Below are 24,109 nucleotides of genomic sequence, written 5' to 3' on the forward strand. Positions count from 1 at the left end.
ATGGGTCGGTACGTGGGTCGGCTTGCAGGGGGCAAATTCAATTGGAAATAGAGTGGACTAGGACAGAATGCCTGGTTTGCTAGGCATGTTATATCGAATTGACTAGAAGGGCGTGTGCGCATCCAGAGCAACGCCCCTTAAACATGATTGTCCTGCAAAAATAAATACAACTTGTTCTGAGTAACCTCTACATAGAAGGCATAGAGAAGTATCATGCTGAAATCCAATCCAGTATTTACCAGTGACGTAGAACTGTCAAGTCTTTAAACCCTACCAATGACACAATAGCAATAGATATAATGTTTAAATCAAATCGAACAATTTAATATGATACGGGATTGTGGTAATAATAATGAAATTCATGTAAACTATTAAATAATGTCATTTATAGGTTTTCAATAAGTTCTATGGGGAATTGAGGGCTTAGGTTTTGTTGCAGTTTTTTGGGACCTGCGTTTTTGTCACCGATGCAGAGGAATTTCATGCCACATGTCTTAGCGTCGTTTTGTGTTTTCACCTTGCAGGTCTTGCCTTAAAGTGCCACTGGATGGGTTTTGAAGAAACATTGAAGACTTCTAGTAGACAGTCTATTCATTTTTTGGCCAATTGGAGGTTGGACCATAACTGCGTTGGAGGTTTGGGGGGAGACAATGAAAATTCTAGGCCGATGATCACAGCCCTCCAGCAGGTACAGATCCAGCCGGAAGGCCTGGCGGAAAGAGGCAAAGCTGTGTGGATCCCGCAGCCAGACAAGGTGCATTCCCCCCAAGGAATGGAAGCAGCACGACTCTGCTGTGAGCTCCACAGATCTCCATGGAGTGATTGTGGAGAAGAGGAGTAGCCCCTTTGTTCTCTCGTCCCTGTTTTTCTCTCTTCATCCCTCTCTCCTTGCCACTTGGTAATATCGAGGATGAGAGTGAGGTGGGACTGTAACAGAGAGCGGGTCATGCCTTGGTCGCTCTTCCTGGCCTTCCTCCTGGTCCTCTGCCCCCAGGGCCTGTCCATCCATGCTGAGAGAGCCGAGAGTCACAGTACCTTTACCTGTGAGCCTATAGGACTGCGGATGTGCCAGGACCTGCCTTACAATGCCACCTTCATGCCCAACCTTCTCAACCACTACGATCAGCAGACTGCCGCACTCGCTATGGAGGTACCTGTGTGTGTGTGTGTGTGTGTGTGTATTAATTAATTAATGCCGTTGCACTGGGATCCTGTTTTATGAACAGAGACGAGGTTTGTAATTTGACCGTTTAGGCTGCCATAGAAACAACTCCGGTTACAGGCTGCTGTATCCTCCTATGTTTTGTCTGTCTTCAGAATGAATGAACAAGGACAGGTTTTATAAGTCAGTGACTAGCCTTAGTATACCTGTATTTCTCACAGGATGTCAATGCTTTTTTTTTTTTTTACATTCACTTTTTTTATCATTTAGCAGATACTGTTACCCAGAGCCACTGACAGATTGGCAAACATTTTAAGATGGGTGGGACAACCTTCTTTCTGTAGGGTTTTGTTCTGTATGGTTTCCTCTATCCTTCTGGCTTTGTAACTGAATCATCAGATGATTTGATGTGAAATTGTCTTTCACTATCAGGTGTGTGTGCACAAACATGACACTAATAACTCCAAAAATGTGACTATTTACCTGTATGGAGAATACAGTCACAGCTGAAAGGCGTTGTGGTCGCGTGACAGAGGCGTTTTATAAATCGCCTTATTTCTGTCCTCTGCATTATATTCTTGCATGATGATGATGGTGATAGTCATGATCATGGTGATGACATGACTCCTGCAGTCAATCACTTATGCAAATACGGCCTATTATGAATAGCATAAAAGTCAAATCTGGTTCAGAAATATTTATCATATCCTGCGCGTTCATTCATTTTATGCAGATTTTGTTTTGGTGCTGAATTTTATCAACATCTATTAATGAGGATTGTAGACATACAGCTGTTGTTTGATTTCGATGTAACCCAGTAAAGAAGCACCCTAAGCTCTACCCTGCAGCCGGGGACAGTAGCTTTACAAAGTGTGGTTGTTGCAACAAGAGGAGCTGCAGTGTGAGAGTGTGCTTGTTGTCTCTCGCGGTCGCCCAGGCAGCGTCAGCCGAGGGCTCTGGCTGTGGGAACGCCCAAAGGAAATATACTAATATCCCTCTCTGGGCACCGCTGGGTGTGTGTTCCCGTGTGTTTTCCAGCTTGTGGTGTGTGTGTGTGTGTGTCTGTGCCTTTCTGTGTGGGTGTTTGTGTGAGAGTAAAAAGGAGAGATACGGCCTTGCGCTGCAGGGTGCTGCTTCGACGTAATAAAAACACCAATAACTGTAATTTAGCAGGCAGATGAATTTAGGACGACTCACAGCAAACACGCAGCCCAGTCACAAGCGCAGCCCAGTCACAAGCGCAGCCCAGTCACAAGCGCAGCCCAGTCACAAGCGCAGCCCAGTCACAAGCGCAGCCCAGTCACAAGCGCGGCCCAGTCAGCGACACGTGGTTTCCTTCGGGGTTCGGAGCCCCAGTGTTAACCATGCTCGGGTAATGCCATACCTTGTTGGAAAAACACCTACTGTGTGGATTGGCTAGGTGTGTGTGGCTTACATCTGTCTCCAGAAAACCAGGCGTACACAGTGCCGTTAGGGAACAACATCCAATTAGAACAGCAGGCGTTCTATTTAGTAGAGGATTAGTCCTGACTGAAACAGTGCCGTGTGAATGGTTGTAGAACTTCAGCTGAACCCTGGTTAGAGTCCTGTGTGGAAAGCTGTGCGCTGACGCCGGGAGACCATCTTACCAACCCTCCCAACCTGAACAGAGCTGGCCAATTGTACGGCACTCTACTGGACTCCTGGGCTACACAATGTTTTCGAACATTTCGTACTTTGTACTTTTTAAACGTAATCACACCAGAGGACAAATTAACAATTAAAATGTATTAATCGGTTAATCGTTTTATTTTATTTTTGTATGTTTTTCTTCCTATTTTGTACTTAAATGTCAACCGTTGTGTGCCTAAGTGCTTGTGTCCTGCAGCTCTGATTGGTTCACTAGTATTCCTATGGGATTGACAGCAGCTCTATAGGTGCCAGCTGACATTATTCACCAGTGTTAACTAGCCACTAATCTGCCCCATCGCCCCACAATGGAGGGATTGATTCTCAGCACAGAACAATTCTCTCTCACCCCACACTGCAGTCAATTAAGCCTGAGGAAGTCAGAGAAATGGAAAGGGCTGCAGAGAAAGAGGGGAAAGAGTGTGTGAACAGGCAAATGAGCTCTTGAGTGACAACAGAGCGCCTGATGTTAGCACCCAAAGCACCCCCTTCCCACACACGCGCACAAACACACAGCGGTGTATGTGTGTGTGTGTGTGTGTGTGTGTCAGCCAGGGGGGTGGCCAGCTGTCCGAGGGTGTTAAGGTCACAGGGGAAATTGGGCATGATGACTTCACCCGGCAGTTGGCCTGGTCTGGCAGGATAATAATAAGGATATTGAATTATTAATAATGGACTGGTTTGACTTCATGCAGTGGTAAACCATCCCCTCTAATAATGAGAGACAGAGAGAGACGGAAAGAGAGAGGAGGACAGAGAGAGTGACCGAGAGAGGAGGACAGTGAGAGTGACCGAGAGAGGAGGACAGAGAGAGTGACCGAGAGAGGAGGACAGAGAGAGAAAAAGACAACGCAATACCTCAAATAATGTGTCCAGCTGAATTAGGATTAATACCACTCATCAAAATCCAGGAAATTCACACCAAAATGGCATTTGTCTACAGATTAATGGACCGAGAGTAGAGCCTCTGAAGCCAGCTGGTTCTGTTCATAAAGCCAAACAGACATCACATTGACCCAAACAAATGTGGAAAAACACAGAGTTTGACTGAAAGGAAACGAAAACAATGCAAATTGAAATGCTACGTTGCCCTAAATAGAAAGTACACAGTCACAGGATGCCTGACCACTGTGAAAGACCCAAAGTTAAGAAAAACATTCACTATATACACACTAGATGAGCATGGCCTTGTTATCAAGATTTGCCGCTATAGTCCGACCTGGTTTCTGAGAGATGTGTACACTGTCAACAAAATGAGATAGAAACAGAGCTGCACTTCCTAACCTGACAAATGTATGACCACATTAAAGGCACATCGTATATTGCAATCACAGCAACAAGCTTTGTGATGTGTTGCCATGAAGAAAGAGCAACTACTGGAGCGTGAATAATATTGTCAACATAACCCATAAACATGTCTTTATTTTCCCTTGTCATTCTCACTTTTTTACACATTTTTACAACACAGTATATAGCCTGTAACAAAACATTCAAGATGCCTAAATCCTTTTTGTCACTATGTGTGTAACATGATTTTATGCTTATTTACCACTTGTTTTGGCAATGTAAACAGATGTTTCCGATGCCAATAAAGCCTTTCAATTGAAAAATAATTTAGAGAGAAATAAGGAGACAAATGAAGTGAGTTATATATACACTCACCTAAAGGATTATTAGGAACACCTGTTCAATTTCTCATGAATGCAATTATCTAATCAACCAATCACATGGCAGTTGCTTCAATACATTTAGGGGTGTGGTCCTGGTCAAGACAATCTCCTGAACTCCAAACTGAATGTCAGAATGGGAAAGAAAGGTGATTAAAGCAATTTTGAGCGTGGCATGGTTGTTGGTGCCAGATGGGCCGGTCTGAGTATTTCACAATCTGCTCAGTTACTGGGATTTTCACGCACAACATATTTCTAGGGTTTACAAAGAATGGTGTGAAAAGGGAAAAACATCCAGTATGTGGCAGTCCTGTGGGCGAAAATGCCTTGTTGATGCTAGAGGTCAGAGGAGAATGGGCCGACTGATTCAAGCTGATAGAAGAGCAACTTTGACTGAAATAACCACTCGTTACTACCGAGATATGCAGCAAAGCATTTGTGAAGCCACAACACGCACAACCTTGAGGCGGATGGGCTACAACAGCAGAAGACCCCACCGGGTACCACTCATCTCCAAATAGGAAAAAGAGGCACGATTTTTTCAATTTGCACGAGCTCACCAAAATTGGACAGTTGAAGACTGGAAGAATGTTGCCTGGTCTGATGAGTCTCGATTTCTGTTGAGACATTCAGATGGTAGAGTCAGAATTTGGAGTAAACAGAATGAGAACATGGATCCATCATGCCTTGTTACCACTGTGCAGGCTGGTGGTGGTGGTGGTGTAATGGTGTGGGGGATGTTTTCGTGGCACACTTTAGGCCCCTTAGTGCCAATTGGGCATTGTTTAAATGCCACGGCCTACCTGAGCATTGTTTCTGACCATGTCCATCCCTTTGTGACCACCATGTACCCATCCTCTGATGGCTACTTCCAGCAGGATAATGCACCATGTCACAAAGCTCGAATCATTTCAAATTGGTTTCTTGAACATGACAATGAGTTCACTGTACTGAAATGGCCCCCACAGTCACCAGATCTCAACCCAATAGAGCATCTTTGGGATGTGGTGAAACGGGAGCTTCGTGCCCTGGATGTGCATCCCACAAATCTCCATCAACTGCAAGATGCTATCCTATCAATATGGGCCAACATTTCTAAAGAATGCTTTCAGCACCTTGTTGAATCAATGCCACATAGAATTAAGGCAGTTCTGAGGGCGAAAGGGGGTCAAACACAGTATTAGTGTGGTGTTCCTAATAATCGTTTAGGTGAGTGTATACCATACCCAGTTGGGACACACCCATTCAAGGGTATTTCTTTATTTTTAGTATTTTCCACATTGTAGAATAACAGTGAATACAACAAAACTATGAAATAACACATATGGAATAATGTAGTAAGCAAAAAATTGTTCAACAAATATGTATGTATATATATATATATTATACATTTCAATAACACTTTTTTAATTATCGAGACAGAGAGAAAACGGAGAGCCAGAGAGTGTGTGGGAGGTCTGTCTCTTCCAGAACCCCACAGTTGTTCTCTTCTCAGCAGGTCTGTCTTGCAGCATGGGGTCCTGGCTGACTCTGACTCTGCCATTCTAATCCACTGCGCTAAACCCTGGGACCACCGGGTCCTTAAGACACACGGCTACCTTGTGTGCTGGCACGGCCGATGAATTGGGTGATTACACCATTCAAAGTCGACGGGAAGCCTTCATTATTTAATCTTAAAAGCCTTAATTATCTTGCCGTTTCTATAGAGCTTAGTAAAAATACAGGGAACAATAGGAACGCCAGTGAATTTCCACACACAGCCTTCACTCAACAGTGAGATGGCACTAGTTAGCCAACCGCTTGCTCGTTGAGAGGGATCCGGCATGCCCATCCATCTACAATTAATGGAAATAGCTTAATGCTAGCTAGCAGTTCAACGAAGATGATGTGCACATAAACAACAATAACAATAAATTGCCTGATTTGATAATGATTAACAGTGGTGCCCATAAGTATTTTTTTAATAAAAATGGGCACCATAGTTTATTTTATTACTTCTAATTTAATTGTTGTAGCCATCGATCACCCTCATTAACAATCCCCTTTGAAATAAAATACATTTGCTAATAAAGTTCACATACCTCTAATATAGGCTACTTGCCTGCAGTAATTGGCTGGTATGATCTTAAATGTGCTAACTTTCCTTTTATCTTTGACCAAAACTTTGGCAAGTGCTTTTAAATAAGGCAGGTCTACACAAGAATGACTGTATCAGATAGATTTAATGAGTCTCTGATCTGTACTGCACATCTTCCTTGACATGTTTGGGCATTATTCTACACACTGGCCAATAATTGTAATTAACTCTGCCTTCAAGCAAGAACAAATTCAATTTGTTCAGGATAGACCAAAGCACATTAGAGTACAGAAAGTATAGTTTAGGAAAACAGTATAGTAAAGTACATTTAAGTACATTATCGAGTGACATGGCTGTTTACATCTTTCTACATATTTAACTAAAAAAATACGCTAAAATAGTTCATAATGTTGGAATTCATACATCTTACGGAATTTGTAAAACACTATTAAGATACAAGGAAGGAGGAACAGGGAACAGTATGGCAGCTCAGAGAATCTGATTCCAGCTTTTAGTCAAATAGTTGAGTCAGAATTTCACAGAGAACATCACTATATTGAAATAAATGGAGTTTGACTGGGGACATATATAAAACATATTAAACCTTGTCAACACAGTGTCCTGGCCTATATGTTAGGCCGTGTTCTGTTTGTCATGTTCTGTCGCCACGTGAACAACCCATGAATTAGCGACACCAATAAAACAGTACGGTAACTGCATTTCGTTGTACTTGTTCAGTTACAATAAATCTGAATCTGAACATCCCGGATTGTGTGAGGCGCAACCCTACGTGACGATGACATCATCTGTGGCTGGAGGGCTTTGTTCAGTAGAGTTGAACAGGACCCTGATGTGACAGCCAGACGTATGAGTAGGTACAGTAACATTTTTAATGTCTTACATCAGGCTGTCGGATTCTTTTCTCATGTCTGATTCAACTTATCCTGTTGAGGCTTTACTCTTAAACGGAAGCTATGCAACACAATGCTCTTTCGGCCGGGGCATTGTGGCGTAGGATTATGGCAGTTTGTTTTTCAAAACCTCGGTGGTTTAAGTTAGGCTTTTGACAGGCGGCTTGTTCTCTTGTCCTAGATCTGTGCTTAGTTCCAGGTTATGTTCATGTCATTGTATGAATTGACTCTAGTCTCAGGTTGTAGTCAATCTACATAGATCTCTACACACCCCGACTCCGATAATCTGGAGTCATGTTCATTTCCAAAGACTGGCTACTAGCCCACTACTTACGAACAACACTATGCCCGCTGCTTTGGAAACCTGCGGCCACTGCTTGTTGGCAGTTGGTTATTAAGGTGAAAATATGAAGGCCTGCCGCGAAGACATTTCCTGGCTTTTTTCCTTTGGTTTTCCTGGCTGTCCTTTTTGTGTCTGTCCGATCCTAGCTAGGAAACCTCGGCTTATGTCTCCCGCCTTGAAACGTTGAGGCCGGCTTGCAATTTGGCGCTGGCTGTGATGGAGCCATTGCAACATAGGAGGGAGGCTAATCTGTGGTTGTGTGATGCGCACCAGATGGAGGCGTTGTTGCGGCAGGAGCTGTGTGGGTGGTACTGTTTCTGTGGGGGTTTTGCGGTCGGGGTGACATGATGAGCGCACGCACACAGTTTCACAAAACGGAACACTTTCCCTCTATTTCCTTCTCCCTCCTCTCCCTCTCTATCTCTCTCCTGTGTCCTCTCTCCTCCCCTATCGCTCTGCCTCACTCCATGGGTTTTTATTGCCTCGCCTTACGGATGTGTGCATAAGTGCTGCCTGTGTGTTGTGAGTTGGCGTGCGTACATGACCTCTGACCTGCAGTGGGACGAGGACCGTCGGAAGCGTAGTCGTCAGATTGGCCTGTTCCTCCTCATCAGCAGTTACCATGGAACCCAGAGAGGGAATGCAGACATGAACGCCAGCAAGAGAGGAGAGAAGAGGAGGAACTGAGAGGAGGGGAGAAGAGATTTCAGGAGGGGGTGTGGAAGGAGGATGCTGAGTGGAGGGATGGAGAAGTGTTACAAGAAGGAGGAGGGGAATGAAAGAGGAGGAGGATGATGGAGGGGTTGAAGTGTTCCTAGGTTGGAATGCCAGGAAAAGCTCTTGTTGGGTCCGGACTGAATGATTGAGGGATGAATGAATAAATAAAATTAACGAATGAATGCATTGGGGAGAGAGGGAGTGTGGGAGAGGGCTGTCTTTGATTCCCTCTCTTTTCAGAGACAAGTGCAGATTAAAGTGTTGGTCCTGCTATATTTATGACCAGCGCTCTGTCTCTAAAACGCGTGGGAGAGGAGGGAGGATGTGGACAATAAGGTTATGGAATGGGAAGTATAGAAAATGTCTAAGATGCAATGATATTGAAGTAACAGGAAGGAATGGGAAAAGTTATTCTGACCCAGATAGGATGACCGCAAGAATGACAGGGAGCTGCCGCTTTAGGGTGGTGAGGAGAAAGAAAGAAGAATACAAGGACATTATTATAGAGAAAGGGTTGAAAGTGTTCTGACAGGGGTTACACTGAAGGCAGGAATGTAGTTTCATAACACACACACACACACACAAAAATAAAAGCCTGCGCTTTAAAGACTCAATCCATAGGCTGACTGCTCTGTCCAAACATAGAGCAGAACAAAGGCAGTAAGGACACCACTAATAGAGCACATTGGTCTTGATCCTTGGTTTACTTGTTGGTAGGATAAGACTAGTGGTTCTCTGGTTGTCAGCCAATAGGATAAGACTACAGTGGTTCTCTGGTTGTCAGCCAATAGGATAAGATTAGTGGGTCTATGGTTGTCAGCCAATAGGATAAGACTACAGTGGTTCCCTGGTGGTCAGCCAATAGGATAAGCCTACAGTGGTTCTCTGGTGGTCAGCCAAGACTTCACAGATGGAAGTCAAAGTACATACGTTGTGACTTTTCACGGAGCAGCCATTTGACTTCTGGTATTTAAGTTCACTGTAACTCAGACCCCATGGTCATACTGTGTGGGTGTGTGTGTGTTGAGCTGTCACCATTGTCAGTGGCTGTACGGTGCAGTACAGACCAGTCACCTGACCTAACCACAGTACAGAGGGATAATCACACTGCTAATGACAGCTTTAGGAAGTCAGCTGGTGTGCGTGCGAGTGTGTGCGTGCGTGCGTGTGAGAGAGACTATGGCAGGCACAAAGCTCAGTAAATGGCAGGTTCCCACATTCTAAACACCATTTCCTTTGACTCTCTAATCCACAGGGGAACTGGCATTATTGGTTCTTCCTCTTTCTGTCTTTTCTCTCTCTCCCTCCCTCTCTGTCTTTTCTCCCCCTCCTTCCTTTCCCCTCTCCCTCTATCTTTTCACTCCCTCCCCCTCTCTCTTTTCTGTCTTCCCCCCTCTCCTTTAAGCTGGAGACATTATACAGGGCTTCTGCAGACTTGGCAAACTGTCTTTCATAAGACCCAGTGCACACACAGTTCAATACACAGACACACACACACACACACACACACACACACACTGCTCTCTGAGAAGCACCTGGGCAGCCTTATCATGTCTACAAAGAGGGAGGGATAGAGAGGTGGGGGTGTGAAAGAATTGCGTGAGAAAAGGGTGAGAGAAGGAGAGAAGGGCGAGATAAGGGTGAGAGGAGAGAAAGCGAGAAGAAAAAAGGGAGCCTGTGATGAATGAAGGGCAGAAGGCTGGAAGACAGGTGAAGAGAGCGGTCTGAATGTTACTCTTCCTGTACTATCCACCAGCGTCCCCCTCAGCCTCTGCCCCACGGCCAGGGACGGGGAAGGGTCCGCTGGGTGTCTACGCCCGACCGCCGTACTCTCCCAGGCCCACCGCGTTGCCCCTTACAGCCCCCGGTCCTCACCACTCTCTCTCTCTCTTAGTGGTGGGACTCACCAAGGTAACATCCATTCAACCTTTCTTTGCACAAGCCGTGGCTTCGACCGGAGAGAGAGAGAGAGAGTAATGTAATCTGTCTATTGGAGGAGGAGAGGAACAGACAGGGACGTTTTTTCTTTTACCCCCTGCCAAAATTCCCTCCCCGTTTCACCTCCTCTCCTCTCAAACACACACTCCATCTTGTGCCTAGCACTCTTCACCTACTTGAAGTTGTCAGCACAGCACACAATCCTCTCCCACAGAGAATTCAACATTTTAACTATTTTAAAATGGGCTATCTGTCAGAGAAAGTCTTTCGATAAATGAGGGCAATCTTTAAGGGAAACAAGTTTCAAATGCCTAACTCATCACAGTCCCAAAACCCCCCCCACCCATCTACAGCCATGACTAGCTGAGTCAGTGGCGTATGAGGTTAGAAATCTATAAACACAGTTAAGCTCTACACACCGGTCAGATTAGATGCGCTCAACATCTACCTGGCTACTCCAGTAATCTGAACTCACTGTTCCTGCAGCCATCCTGAGACAATACATGGTTTCTACATTATCCTCCTGGAAGGATCCTTGTGACAAAGGCAAAACGGGCCGTGAATGGATGCACAGGGTCATCGAAAGGTTCCAGATGCCCTGGGTTTGTACCAAGGGACACACTGTGTGCCAGGACAACATTCCCCAGACCGTCACACCCCCCGGCAACGGGCTGTATGGCTGGTACCAGACGGGGCGGGCCCCATGATTCGCGATGCTCACACCAAATCCGGACTCTTAGCTCGGACTAGGCTGTGTACTCCCACTGCTCGTTTGTCTAATTTTGCAGATCGCGTGTTCATTGCCAGGGACCGGTTCTTCTTGATTTCATCTGACAGGGGTGGAACCTGGAGCCCTTCCGTGCAGTGGATCTGTGGTTCTGCACGCCACTGTTGCACTGGGTTGTTATCATTACACGCGCCCCCGTTTGCGGCGGGCCTGTTGGCTTGCGCGGTTCTCGCCATTCCCCTTCAACATGTCTCACGTTCAAGCTGTTGACGCCCACGGCTCTGCCGCCCACCGGATGTTTTCTGTTTGTGACTCCTGTCATTGGCTGTGATGTACCTAATAAACTGTCCACTGAGTGTCCTGACCCTTGTGCTGAGGGAACACGTGCCTGCAATAAGAATACATGGTTGTCTCGGCTAGCTACCTTAAGACACAGACACTGTAAGTAACCCCGGCTGTGAGAATCTGCTGAACGGCTGAAATATAAATGTAACAATTTGGTAACAAAAAAGCTTCCCTGGAACTGGACGAGGGCCGGCCAATCCTGATCTAAAGCGTTCATCCTCATCCCTAAGCCTAAGGCCTGCTTTAGGGGCCTTGGCTTTTGTCTCGTCTGAAGTGCTCTGCGTACCGTGATAGCGGAACAGAAAAGAGACACACACACACACACACACACACAAAACCAAGATGACATGAGTGGAGATTTGAATTGGCCATTCTTCCAACGGACAATCCAACCACTTAATGTCAATATTCTACGCGTGGAGGGAAATGGGTTGCGATGTTTCTGACGGCCAGGCAGCCAGTCAGACCCCATCAGACTCACTGGATCACATCGGACGGAGTGATGGAGGAACCGTAGGAGAGCTAGCGAGGAGAGGGGGAGATGGAGAGGGGGCCAGCCACATGCATGCCAACACTCAGGGGTAGAGTTAGGCTACCCAACACACCCACGGTGGTAGAGAGAGAGGCTACCCAACACACCCACGGTGGTAGAGAGAGAGACTACCCAACACACCCACGATGGTAGAGATAGAGACTACCCAACACACCCACGATGGTAGAGATTGAGACTACCCAACACACCCACGATGGTAGAGATAGAGACTACCCAACACACCCACGATGGTAGAGATTGAGACTACCCAACACACCCACGATGGTAGAGATGGAGACTACCCAACACACCCACGGTGGTAGACATAGAGACTACCCAACATGGACACACTGGTAGAGATAGAGACTACCAAACACACACACAGTGATAGCGAGGAACTAGTCGTGCGCATAGCATGAAAACACACTGGTGCAGAAACAGGCCACTGGATTGACCAGTGTTACACAGTCATGCAGAAAGAGAGCTGCGCTGGATGCTTCTGTGTTAAGTGTGCCCCCAGGCTCCTGTTAGGCCATTGCACTCAATAGGAATAGTGTGTGTGTTTGTGTCAGGAGTTGGCAGGACTGTCTTTGTGGTTGGGCATTAGGAGAAGTGGCTGAGGCTGTGGCTATTCCAAAAATAACACTACCTCAACATATTAAAATAAAACTATATTAACATACATATAAGAATGACAGTGTGTGCATCATATGGTGTCATTAACCACAACACTGAATTCATGTGAACCAGTTTCCCTTGCACCCTAATTAGGGGAGATCCTTGAGAAGACCTGATTGGGACAGCAGTTTTTAAGGAAGGATCTCCCATTCAGTCACTCTTGATAGGTAGAGCAGGATGGGACCAGCTGAACAATGACACACACACACACACACACACACATCTAGGGCTTTACATTTGTTGCGCCAACATGCTCAGCTGTGTTTTTCAGTTCGCACACACACACACACACACACACACAGGGAGGTTGTTCTGATGATTTGTGCTGCCATGTCTGGGATCTCTTGCATCGCTGCACCCATTTGCGGGTGGGACATTATTTCTGCCGCACAGATCTGGAGCAAACCAATTGAGAGCGATCAAAACAAATTTCAAACACGATACGGAGCCTGACGGGAGCACGCTCGCACACGCACACGCGCAGGGAGTGTGGGCTCCTTTTATTCCTCTGCATTTGTCTCCGCTCATTACAGACACATAATGCCTGAGCTGAAGTCATCACCTCCAAACCCCCCCGCCCCTCTGTCTGGAACCGTTGTCGCAGTGGGCCGGGCCTGGCGTGCTGTAATCACACCAAACAACGTCTCTGGCTCCGTTAAACCGTCGTATAGGATGTTCTTCTATCGTAGACGTCTAGACAGATATATCTAGGCAATTATAGTATTTATTTGGGCTGGATAGGTTTGTGCCTATACCGCTGAGGTCACTGAGTGTAGAACCTGCTGTATGTGTAGAGGGGGGCATTGTGGCGGGAGAGGGGAGGAGGGGTAGAGAGTACTAATGCTTCTCTGTTTTCTGTTGCAATCTTATAGAGACTTTCTTTGTCTTTCTCTCTTTCTATCTCTCCTCCAACAAGTCACAGTTTACCCTCAGGCTTATATGAGCGTCACACACGCACTACGCGCACACACGCACACACACACGCGCGCAGACATACTCACTCCTGTTCTTAAATTACACGAACGTATTCATTCGTGCGTGCGTGCGTGCGTGCGTGCGTGTGTTCTCTGGTTGCTGTGAGCCCTGACATGCCTAAGTGTACCGATCCTTTTCACAGCATTGAAGTGGTAGACACGGCAAATTAGTAAGACTGCGTTTGTGCAAAGTGTTTGTTTTTGACGGTGGTTAGATAGATTACCAGGTTGTGTGTGCATACAGACAAAAGCACTGGAGTAGCTAGCTAGGGGCTAAAGTAGGAATGGGCAAACCCTGTTCTCCTGGCCTTAGTTTCTGCTGTTTGGAATCACATTATCTCAACCATAAACCAGGCTAGCAGCAGGAGTTCTGGCCCTAGTAATGTTTCTTAGGGTATGTGGATTCTCATAACCAGTACAGACGATATGTCTATATTTATTTAATACAAAGAACATAGGACATAGTTGAACATAGAAAGCTAAACTGAACATGGAAAACCTAATAAAACCACTTTTTAATTAATGGCTTCATGGCTCGTGTATAAAATAAGATCAGTATTGCATAATGGTGGTAAGGAGCAGGCCTACCACTCAGACCAAAGTTGTCTGTCCCTTCCAGATCTGGCCTGTCTATCCAGGCTGATGCGACGCTGTGGTTGGTTGTGGCTCCAGGCAGTGATATTCACTGTGTGACCTAACTGTCCTCTCATCTGTCGGTGAATATTTCATAGCCGGCCTAAATATTGATGGTGCCTCTGACAGCAACGTTCAATGTCTGTCAGTTTCTCTTTCTTCTCTCTTTTCTCTGTGTTTTCCCTTATCTCTCCTCTGACAGCTATTTAGAGATGAACAGGCGCCACTACGGATTTGTTGCTAGGGACAACTCGTATTAAGTATTTCAAACTGATTTCCTCTACAACCAAACATTAACTTTAGTGAGCGTAGAGGCAGTGTTGTTGGGGAGAAGGATAGTGAGAAGGATAGTGCACACGCGTTAAAACATTTACATTTAAGACTACCCCAAGCTCTGTAACGTGTGACACTGGAACTGTGTTCTGTGCGTGCGCATGCGTGCGCGTGCGCGTGTTTAAATCATTCTATATGTTGGTGTATATCTCAAACTCTCCTCTCCCTCTCTCAGCCCTTTCATCCCATGGTGAACCTGCAGTGTTCAGAGGACTTGAGGATGTTCCTGTGTGCTCTGTACACTCCGGTCTGTATGGAGTACGGCCGTGTGACCATGCCCTGTCGAGCCCTCTGCCACCGCGCCAAAAGCGACTGCCACAAACTCATGGAAATGTTCGGAGTCACCTGGCCTGATGAAATAGAGTGTAGCAGGTAGGTTTGAGACTTCCCTTACATTGACCTTACACACCACTGTTAGCCCCTCCTACACTGACCTAACGGAACACTGAGCCCCTCCCATACTGACTTAACAAAACACTGAGCCCCTCCCACACTGACCTAACGGAACACTCAGCCCCTCCTACGCTGGTCTTACAGAATACTGTGCCCCTCCCACACTGCCCTAACAGAACACTCAGCCCCTCCTACCCTGACTGTACAGAACACTGAGCTTTTCTCTACTTTTCTAATAAAGCTCAGCACCACCTTTTGCTGACTGTGTATCCCTCCTTCCCTTCTTTCTTCCCCCAGGTTCCCAGACTGTGACGAGCCCTACCCCCGTGCTGTGGACCTCCAGACCAGTTCAGACCCCACAGACATCTCTCCCATGTCCGTCCACAAGGACTATGGCTTCTGGTGCCCTCGCGAGCTCAAAATAGAGCCCGATATGGGCTACTCATTCCTGGGCACACGCGACTGCTCACCCCCCTGCCCCAATATGTACTTCCAGCGCCCGGAGCTCAGCTTCGCCCGCTACTTCATCGGCGTTGTGTCAATAGTCTGCCTCTCGGCGACACTCTTCACATTCCTCACGTTTCTTATCGATGTCACGAGGTTCCGCTACCCTGAGCGGCCAATAATCTTCTACGCTGTGTGCTACATGATGGTGTCGCTGGTCTTCTTCCTGGGCTTCCTATTGGAGGACAGGGTGGCGTGCAACGCCTCGAGCCCCGCCCAGTACCGCGCGGCCACCATCACGCAGGGCTCCCACAACAAGGTGACCCCATTGTCATCCATTGCCTTAGTTACCGTTTGACAGGTACACTTTCCCAGCAGAGAATGCAAATGTCTCTGACATTCCAGATGGTTCTCTGAAGCCTTTTCCTCTCCTCGGCCTCCTCCAGGTGTGCACGTTGTTTTTCATGGTGCTCTACTTCTTCACCATGTCGGGCAGCGTGTGGTGGGTCATCCTCACCATCACCTGGTTCCTGGCGGCCGTGCCCAAGTGGGGCAGCGAGGCCATCGAGAAGAAGGCCCTGCTGTTCCACGCCTGTGCCTGGGGCCTCCCCGGCTGCCTCACCGTGACCCTGCTGGCCCTTAACAAGATCGAGGGCGACGGCGTGAGCGGCGTGTGCTTCGTGGGCCTTTACGACGTCACGGCACTCCGCTGGTTCCTGCTGGCGCCGCTCTGCCTCAACGTGGCGGTGAGTGTTCTCCGGGGGTTCTAGAACACCTTTTTCTCAGGGTTCTAGAACAGAACCCTTCCTAACCACTACTTCAGCTCAAGGTTCTTCATTTGGTTGTGAAAAGGACAGTGCTTGAAGGAAGCACGAAGGAAGCCGCTTTTTCTTGATTGTGACATATTTGGCCATGTGTGTATTTCATTTTCTACACCTGTTCAGTAACAGTAACCTAGTTTATTAAAGACAAGTGAATTGTAGGTGCTGATTGAAGGCACCAGTCATTAACAGGCACCTCACACTATTTCCTGACCACTCATGTCAATAAAGAAGCTCCCTTCCCTGCAAGATGGGCTCTAATCTGGTCCGTGTTTGTAGGGGTCTGGTCAGGTGTCTCTGCTCCCTGTGGGCTCGGTGGCGCTGCTCTGTCAGTTAGAACACTGAAGACATGTTGATGGCCCTTTGTTCTCCAGTCTGGCGTCATCCCTGTGTCTGCGCCTCCAGGTTGGCGTGTCCCTGCTTCTGGTGGGCATCGTGGCGCTGAACCGCGTGCGTATGGAGATCCCCCTGGAGAAGGAGAACCAGGACAAGCTGGTGAAGTTCATGATCCGCATCGGGGTGTTCTCTGTGCTCTACCTGGTCCCCCTGCTGACGGTCATCTCCTGCTACCTGTACGAGCACAGCTACCGGTCAGTCTGGGAGACCACCTGGGTCCAGGAGCGCTGCAGGGAGTACCACATCCCCTGTCCTTACCAAGTACGTCCCCAACCCGGTCTAATCTAGCCCAAGACTAAAATGCTCTAAGATTCTCTCATCATGTTTAGGTTTTATTCTGTGAGGAATTCTTAATCTGTTTCTGTACTTTATCACCTTTATTTCTGCTTTTGTAATGTGCATGCCATGCTCTCTTTCTTCCTCTCTGTTTTTCTGTCTTTATCTCTTAAATTCTTCTTTCTGTCTTTTCACTTCTTTCTGTCTGCTAGGCTCTCTGTCTTTTTTTTTCTGTACTAAAATATCTAGTATGTTGCTGGTGTGGTATTACCAGTCCAACTCTATGTCCACTTTTCTTTACACACACACAGACACACACAGACCGGTTGTATCTGTACTCTTCCCAACCCATCTGCACGGTATCAAGTTTTGTCCTCTAAACTCCCACCCAGTTTGTGAAAGCTTTGTAGTGCTCCCTCTTAATTATTAAGCACCTGCAGTGTGTGTGTGTGTGTATGTGTGTATGTGTGTATATGTGTGTATGTGTGTGTGTGTGTGTGTCTGTTTGTTTGAGAGGGTATGCTGGGGGAAGGGAAAGAGGAGTCATGGCTTCTCTGATTCTCTCTCTCTCTCTGAGGGCTTGTTCGGTCACGCTCAGCTGGCTGTATTGTGTGATGTCTCTGTAACTGTTGTGTGTGTGGGTGGGGGGTGGGGGGGGGGGGTTAGGGTTACGGTCGGGGGGGTGGGGGGGGTGTAGTGGAGAAAGAGCTGTTCTACGCCGTCAGGGACTAAATGAATAACTGAATATAACATCTGTGCTCACACACAGTGTCTTTGTTTCAGTGCACAGATGACCAGGTGGCTGTAGCCTTTAATTGTGTCGGGCCATGGCACTCAATATATGACTTAAAAGTGTGTATTGCTCCGTAGTAGAGAGAGGTGCGTTATTAGAGACGTTGAGAAAGATGGACATCACAGCTGCAATAGCTCACTGGAATCCAACTGTTTGTCTTTCTGCGACGTGTTCCTCTCCAATGTCTCTCGGACTCTTTATGTCTGTCTCTTATAAACATGGCATGGAGTGGAATTGATTGAAGTAACATGAGCAGAGGTGTGTGTGTGTGTGTGTGTGTGTGTGTGTGTGAGACAGCAGGTGCCAGTGCTTATATGTCTCAAACGTCACTGTATCCGCCCTTGTGCGTGAATGAATGTGTCTATCTCATACAGTGTGCCTCTCTGAGAGTACATACTCAGAGTCAATCTGGAATTCCGTGTCATCTGATCGCTTTGCCGAAGGGAGTGTGTGTGTGTATTCATTACTATACTTGTGAGAACCAGAAGTCCTTAGCAACCCCATGGTAAATCTGGGCAAGGCAGGTCCTTTTGTTATTTTGGTCATGGGGTTAGGGTGGTATTGATGTTTAGGGTGTTGACTAGGTTTTGGGGTTAGGGAAAATAGGATTTTCACTTGGAATACATGTTTCCAAAAGGTCCACACAAGTGTGTGTGTGTGTGCTCGCGTACGCATGTGCATGTGTCTCAGTTGGTAGAACAGGTCTTGTGGTCCTGGCTAGGGGGCCAATATGAAACTACAGCTCTAGAAAAAATAAAGGGGCCCCTGCACCTTTTTCTTTCATTTCCAAAAAAGTTGGAAAGGAAGGTATTGAGTGAGGAACAGAAGGGTTAAAATTAATAGACCACTACAAATTGAACGCTTCAGTTCCTCACTCAAAACCTTCCTTTTCAACTTTTTTGGGAAGGAAAGAAAAAGGTGCGGTGGTCTCTTCATTGTTTCCTGAGCTGTAGATGCACTCACTCCTGTATATCACACCGAAGAACAGCGTCTGACAAGTTATACGTTAATGGTTGTACCACAAATTGGGTTATTTCTTGCCAGCCCTTCCCTTTTATCTCTGTGTACACACTCCCTGATCCCTACACACACACACTGTGTTCAGCTGACGGTGGAGAGTATGAGGGAGAATTATTGAATGATTGTGTGTATGGGATGAGGGTGGGGCAGGACAAGGTCGTTGGTCACTGATTCAATGTCTAATCACTCTACAATCACATGAAATGACTTAGAATGAGGAAGTAGTCATGATGAATCCACTGGCTGATCATGATGAATCCACTGGCAGATCATGATGAATCCACTGGCAGATCATGATGAATCCACTGGCAGATCATGATGAATCCACTTGCTGATCATGATGAATCCACTGGCTGATCATGATGAATCCACTGGCTGATCATGATGAATCCACTGGCAGATCATGATGAATCCACTGGCAGATCATGATGAATCCACTGGCAGATCATGATGAATCCACTGGCAGAATGTTCCATTTTCAGGGACACTGGGTGTTTGGGCACCAGAGTTTAACCACAGAGAGTTGGGTTAGGAGTCGCATTGTCTTGTGATTTCTTATTCTGTGTGTGTGTGTGTGTGTAGGTGGAGCAGACCAGTCGTCCAGACCTGGCCCTGTTCCTCATTAAGTACCTGATGATGTTGGTGATGGGGATTCCCTCAGTCTTCTGGGTGGGCAGCAAGAAGACCTGTTTTGAATGGGCCGGCTTCCTCCAGGGTCGCCGACGCAAAGAGTAAGAACCGGGTGTCTGCGTTTTCGTGTTGACATGGACGTTTGGAATTATGGAACCATTTATCAATACGCATTGGCCCCTGATTCAAGGGTTTAAAGTAGGAGTGAATTGATCCGCCCAGTCTTGTATGGTTTTGCTCAGATGCCTACATACACAATTGACATATCATTTATGGGGACTGAATTGTCAGGTTTAATATATTTGAGGGGACTTCTAGTCAACACATGCATAATACAACCAAGATATCACACACACACACAGAATCACATCAGTTTGTTCTTGTAATTTATCTGTATCATGCAACATTTTTATAGAAACATATTCTGTCTTCTTGAGTGGGAAAGATGCACATCCATTTGTAATGTATTGGACTCACTACAAAATATTAAACTGAGTTTGATCGACATGTAAATATGAAAATGTAATTTGAAAACAGTTCAAAAGCCTGTGAACACACTTCCAGTAACCCCGTCTCCATAGTGATTAGGTTATTTCCCAGCCTGTTCTCCCCCTCATTAACAGATCATTAACCCTTTACTCCTCTCCCACTTGCCCCATCCTCCTACCCTACTTCTCTCCACCCATCTCTCATCCCTTTCTCATTGGTACCCTTACTCCATCTACTCATCCGTCTCTCATCCCTTTCTCATTGGTACCCTTACTCCATCTACTCATCCGTCTCTCATCCCTTTCTCATTGGTACCCGTACTCCATCTACTCATCCGTCTCTCATCCCTTTCTCATTGGTACCCTTACTCCATCTACTCATCCGTCTCTCATCCCTTTCTCATTGGTACCCGTACTCCATCTACTCCTTCTCTCCTTACTCCACTCTCCGTAATCCCCCACTTGCTCCCATTCCTCCATCTCACCCTGCTCCCATTCCTCCATCTCACCCTGCTCCCATTCCTCCATCTCACCCTGCTCCCATTCCTCCATCTCACCCCGCTTCCCTTCCTCCATCTCTCCAATCCTCTCTCCTCTCACCTTCCTGTCCTTCCATGCCTCCCTCTCCCTTATCACCACCTCTTCTCCCTGCTCTCCTCCCTCCCTCCCGCCTCCTCCCCTCTGTAGTAGTGGGGTAAATGAGAGCAGACAGGTGCTCCAAGAGCCAGACTTTGCACAGGCACTACTGAGGGACCCCCACACCCCCATCATCAGAAAATCACGGGGAACCTCCACTCAGGTAAGACGGCCCCCCTTGTCCTTCCCATAAGCAATGACTTTAACAGTGATATAATAAGAAAGGACATCATTCTAAGTAACTCCTGTTCCTCCCATGTAGGGCACATCCACACACGCCTCCTCCACACACCTGGCCATCCTGGATGAGCCTGACAACCCTAGACACGCCCCTGACGACAGTGGACCAATCCCATCGCTGGGCCACGCCTCCTCCACCCGCAGCAAGGCTGGCAGTATGCATAGCAAGACTAGTTACCATGGCAGCCTGCATCGCTCCCGAGATGGACGGTAGGAGACAGAGAGATGAGGTGTTGAGGAGAGACAAATACAACATTATGAACCTGTTTTAGTAAAAGAACCTCACGGGATCATTGACAGCAGACAGCTAGTATTCTGCTATAAACAGTTCTATGACTAAGTTAAAAATGTATGTTCATATTATAGGTCAGTCTATGTATTGGTTACAATGGTAGTTGAACAGTATCTATATATTTTCTCTTGAATGTTTTTTTTCCCCTTTGGACACTCTTGAAAACGAGATGTGGCAAAATGTGAAATAAGTAAAACCCTTCAGTCAGAAAGCACACCTGTGTTCCACACAAAGCACCGAACCGCCGCTCAGAAACGTTGTCCCTCTCTCTTCCCACAGCCACACCCCCTGTAGTTACAGAGGCGCAGAGGAGCGCAGTACGCACCTCCATGGTAGCATGCCCCGCCTCGACCATCCACTGTCCACTCACAGCAGCCTGCATCGGCTGGACACACCTCCTCGGCATAGCAGCCAGCGGGATCTTTCCGTGGGCCCAAGCACCCTTACCACACAGGGTATGAGTGACAGCCACGCCACTAACCATGACGACAACGATGGAGCTAGCGCTTGACTGGGAAACAAAAAATGACTGGAGGCTGCCAGTTGTCACGCCTTTTGATGGACCCATAATACCACTCGTTGAAAATGAGGGGGTGAGACAGCCTTTCACAGAGGTTGCTGACTAGCGAGTTGCTAATTGTTCTACCCTCAGTCGGTGGGTTGGCCTTTGACTGGGCTCCTTAAGGAGGAGAAGGCTACAGAGACAGAGAAAGCCCACCGAGGATGACGGGATTGTGTGTGTGTGTGTGTGTAGACAGATGCACACAGAAATACTCTTGAGATGAGATATTAATGCCTGTGTGTTACGGTGCTCTGTGAAATGAGACTCTTGTTACTTTTTTATACTGTGAAGACTGATTGTGAATACTGCTGAAATTATTTTTGTTCATGTGCGTGGCGCGTGCTTACTTGTGCGTGTGTACATTCAGTACGGTACATTAAACTGAACTATACTCCCACCTGGTGCATAAAAAGTATAGAAGTGTATGAGTAACTAAATGCGTTATAAGAGAAAAGCCTTTACTTATTTAGACAAAAGTCCCTCTTTGGTTATTGGTAACTAATAAGTGGTTGAATGTTCAAAGTAAATTAGTAGGATGTGTCCCGTCATTAATTGCCATGTTTCATCGAGGATACTCATTAACATCATCACATGGAAGAGTTAATGGAAAATTCTGCCACACGATGCTTCAGTCAGCTTTTGTTTTGTCAGAGGAGGAAAGCATATTTCAAAACAATATGCAACTCATCTTTTTATCTATAAATTGTCTTGCACTAACTTGCTTTTGAATTACTTTCCACATGTATTTTGGCTTTCATCTCTGGTAAGGTAATTTGCTTGATGATGCACATGGGGGAAAGGGCTGCTGTCATTTTGTTGTCCACATTTACTATGGGCAACCTTTTCTTTATTACCTTTGAACCTTTTAAAAAGGAGAGAAGAGATGATATAAGAAAAGCCTGAATTCAACCCCAGGCCTAATCCCCTAAACAATTTAGGTCTGAAAGGATTGTAACTGACTAAATTAAATGTTAATTCATACTCCTTAACTTTAGATAGAATACATTTATTATAATTATTTTGCTTAAGCACTGCTTAATTGTTGCCAGGAGTTGATTTGTGTTTGAGAAAGTGAGGGAACGATAGACAGGAATGGGAAAATGGAGGTAGTGTTTTACTGCTTCAGATTTAATCAGAGGAATATGGGGATTTTTTTGAAGGAGGGTGGGAAAGGGGTTTACTGTATATAAAGTATTTACTATTAACAAAGAGCTGTGTAAAACGACAGAGCACCTGTACCTTAAACAATGCAAGACAGAATTACTGGTAGAATACACCGAGGGAGGAGCTGCTGGAGAAAAGAAGATGGAGCTTTGATCCTGTGTTCTACTTTCGTCTCTCTCTGTCTTTGTTCATCTGTTCTTCACTCGTGCACATAGAACCGCGTGGTGTTACAGTGCTCATTACCATTGGATGGTCTTCACCTTAGCCTACCTCACCCCAAGCCCTAGCCTTACATGTGAACTCACTCAAACACGCACCACAATTTACACTGAACCCACCCTTGCCTCCAACCCAGCCTACCTCACCAGTCAAAAGGATCCTTTACACCTGCCTCACCCCAGTCACTTCAGACTGCTGCTCCTCCTACTTTATATTTCACTGTGTGTGTGTGTGTGTGTGTGTGTGTGTGTACAGACACTGTCGATATGCTCCTGAGTTCTCCTTTGGTGTTTTTCTGCCGGATGCTAAACACCCATGATGCTTCACCACACCACGTTGCTCCTAAGAAATGTGTACGCTGGATGCCTGGAGATGTGCTTCTGTCTCCCTGTGTCATGTCTTTTATTCTGTTGTGTGTTACGGACCGAAATGTCCATCAGGGATCGGTTTTGTGAAATACGTTTGAAAAAAATATGCAATGCGCTTGTGAGGGTTCCAGCTGTCGTACCTTAATATAACCACATGGTGTTTGGTTTCTGCCTGTTGGGACAGTGCCTGCGTGTTTAAAGGTGGACAGAAGTGTTTTGTATGTTGTGTTCCAAACCCCAAATAGCTGTGTTCTGTGCCTGCCAGTGTAAGTATTCTTAACCTCCCAGTTGCCTCCTAACTCATTCAGTTACTTGCCTTCTGTCTCTAAAGTTCTCCTACTTACTCTCGAGGTATGCTGTCTTCAATGATTGGCAACAATTTATGTCACTTAGGTCAAAAGCAAATAAAGCCCACTCAAGAACATACAGCATTCCAAGACTAAGGTTACCAACTCCTGCACTATGGCTTACTCTGTTTTGGGGATGATGGACAACCTATATCTACTCCATTTTGCTACTTTGCTTTCTCTGTGCATATCAAAGCTTTCCTATAAAAGAAGAAAATAAAAGATTGAGCACTTTAACTATGTGGCTAGCTCTGTCTGAATGTGTATAGACGTTAAGTTGACTTGATGAGTAATCCAAGAATATTAAGAATTCAA

General features: G+C 46.3%; 1 protein-coding gene across 1 annotated transcript; it reads left to right on the plus strand.

Annotated features, from left to right (window-relative positions):
* Window positions 1-896: 896 nt before the first annotated feature.
* LOC105015733 (frizzled-3) lies at window positions 897-24,109 on the plus strand. The gene is made up of 9 exons (XM_020054462.3): window positions 897-1,150; window positions 14,881-15,077; window positions 15,396-15,861; window positions 15,989-16,288; window positions 16,769-17,020; window positions 19,431-19,579; window positions 20,654-20,765; window positions 20,865-21,052; window positions 21,414-24,109. The coding sequence occupies exons 1-9, from the start codon at window positions 911-913 to the stop codon at window positions 21,643-21,645; spliced, it is 2,136 nt and encodes a 711-aa protein (XP_019910021.2). The 5' UTR covers window positions 897-910; the 3' UTR covers window positions 21,646-24,109.

This window comes from Esox lucius, chromosome 15 (genome assembly GCF_011004845.1).
Source record: "Esox lucius isolate fEsoLuc1 chromosome 15, fEsoLuc1.pri, whole genome shotgun sequence".
NCBI lineage: Eukaryota > Metazoa > Chordata > Actinopteri > Esociformes > Esocidae > Esox > Esox lucius.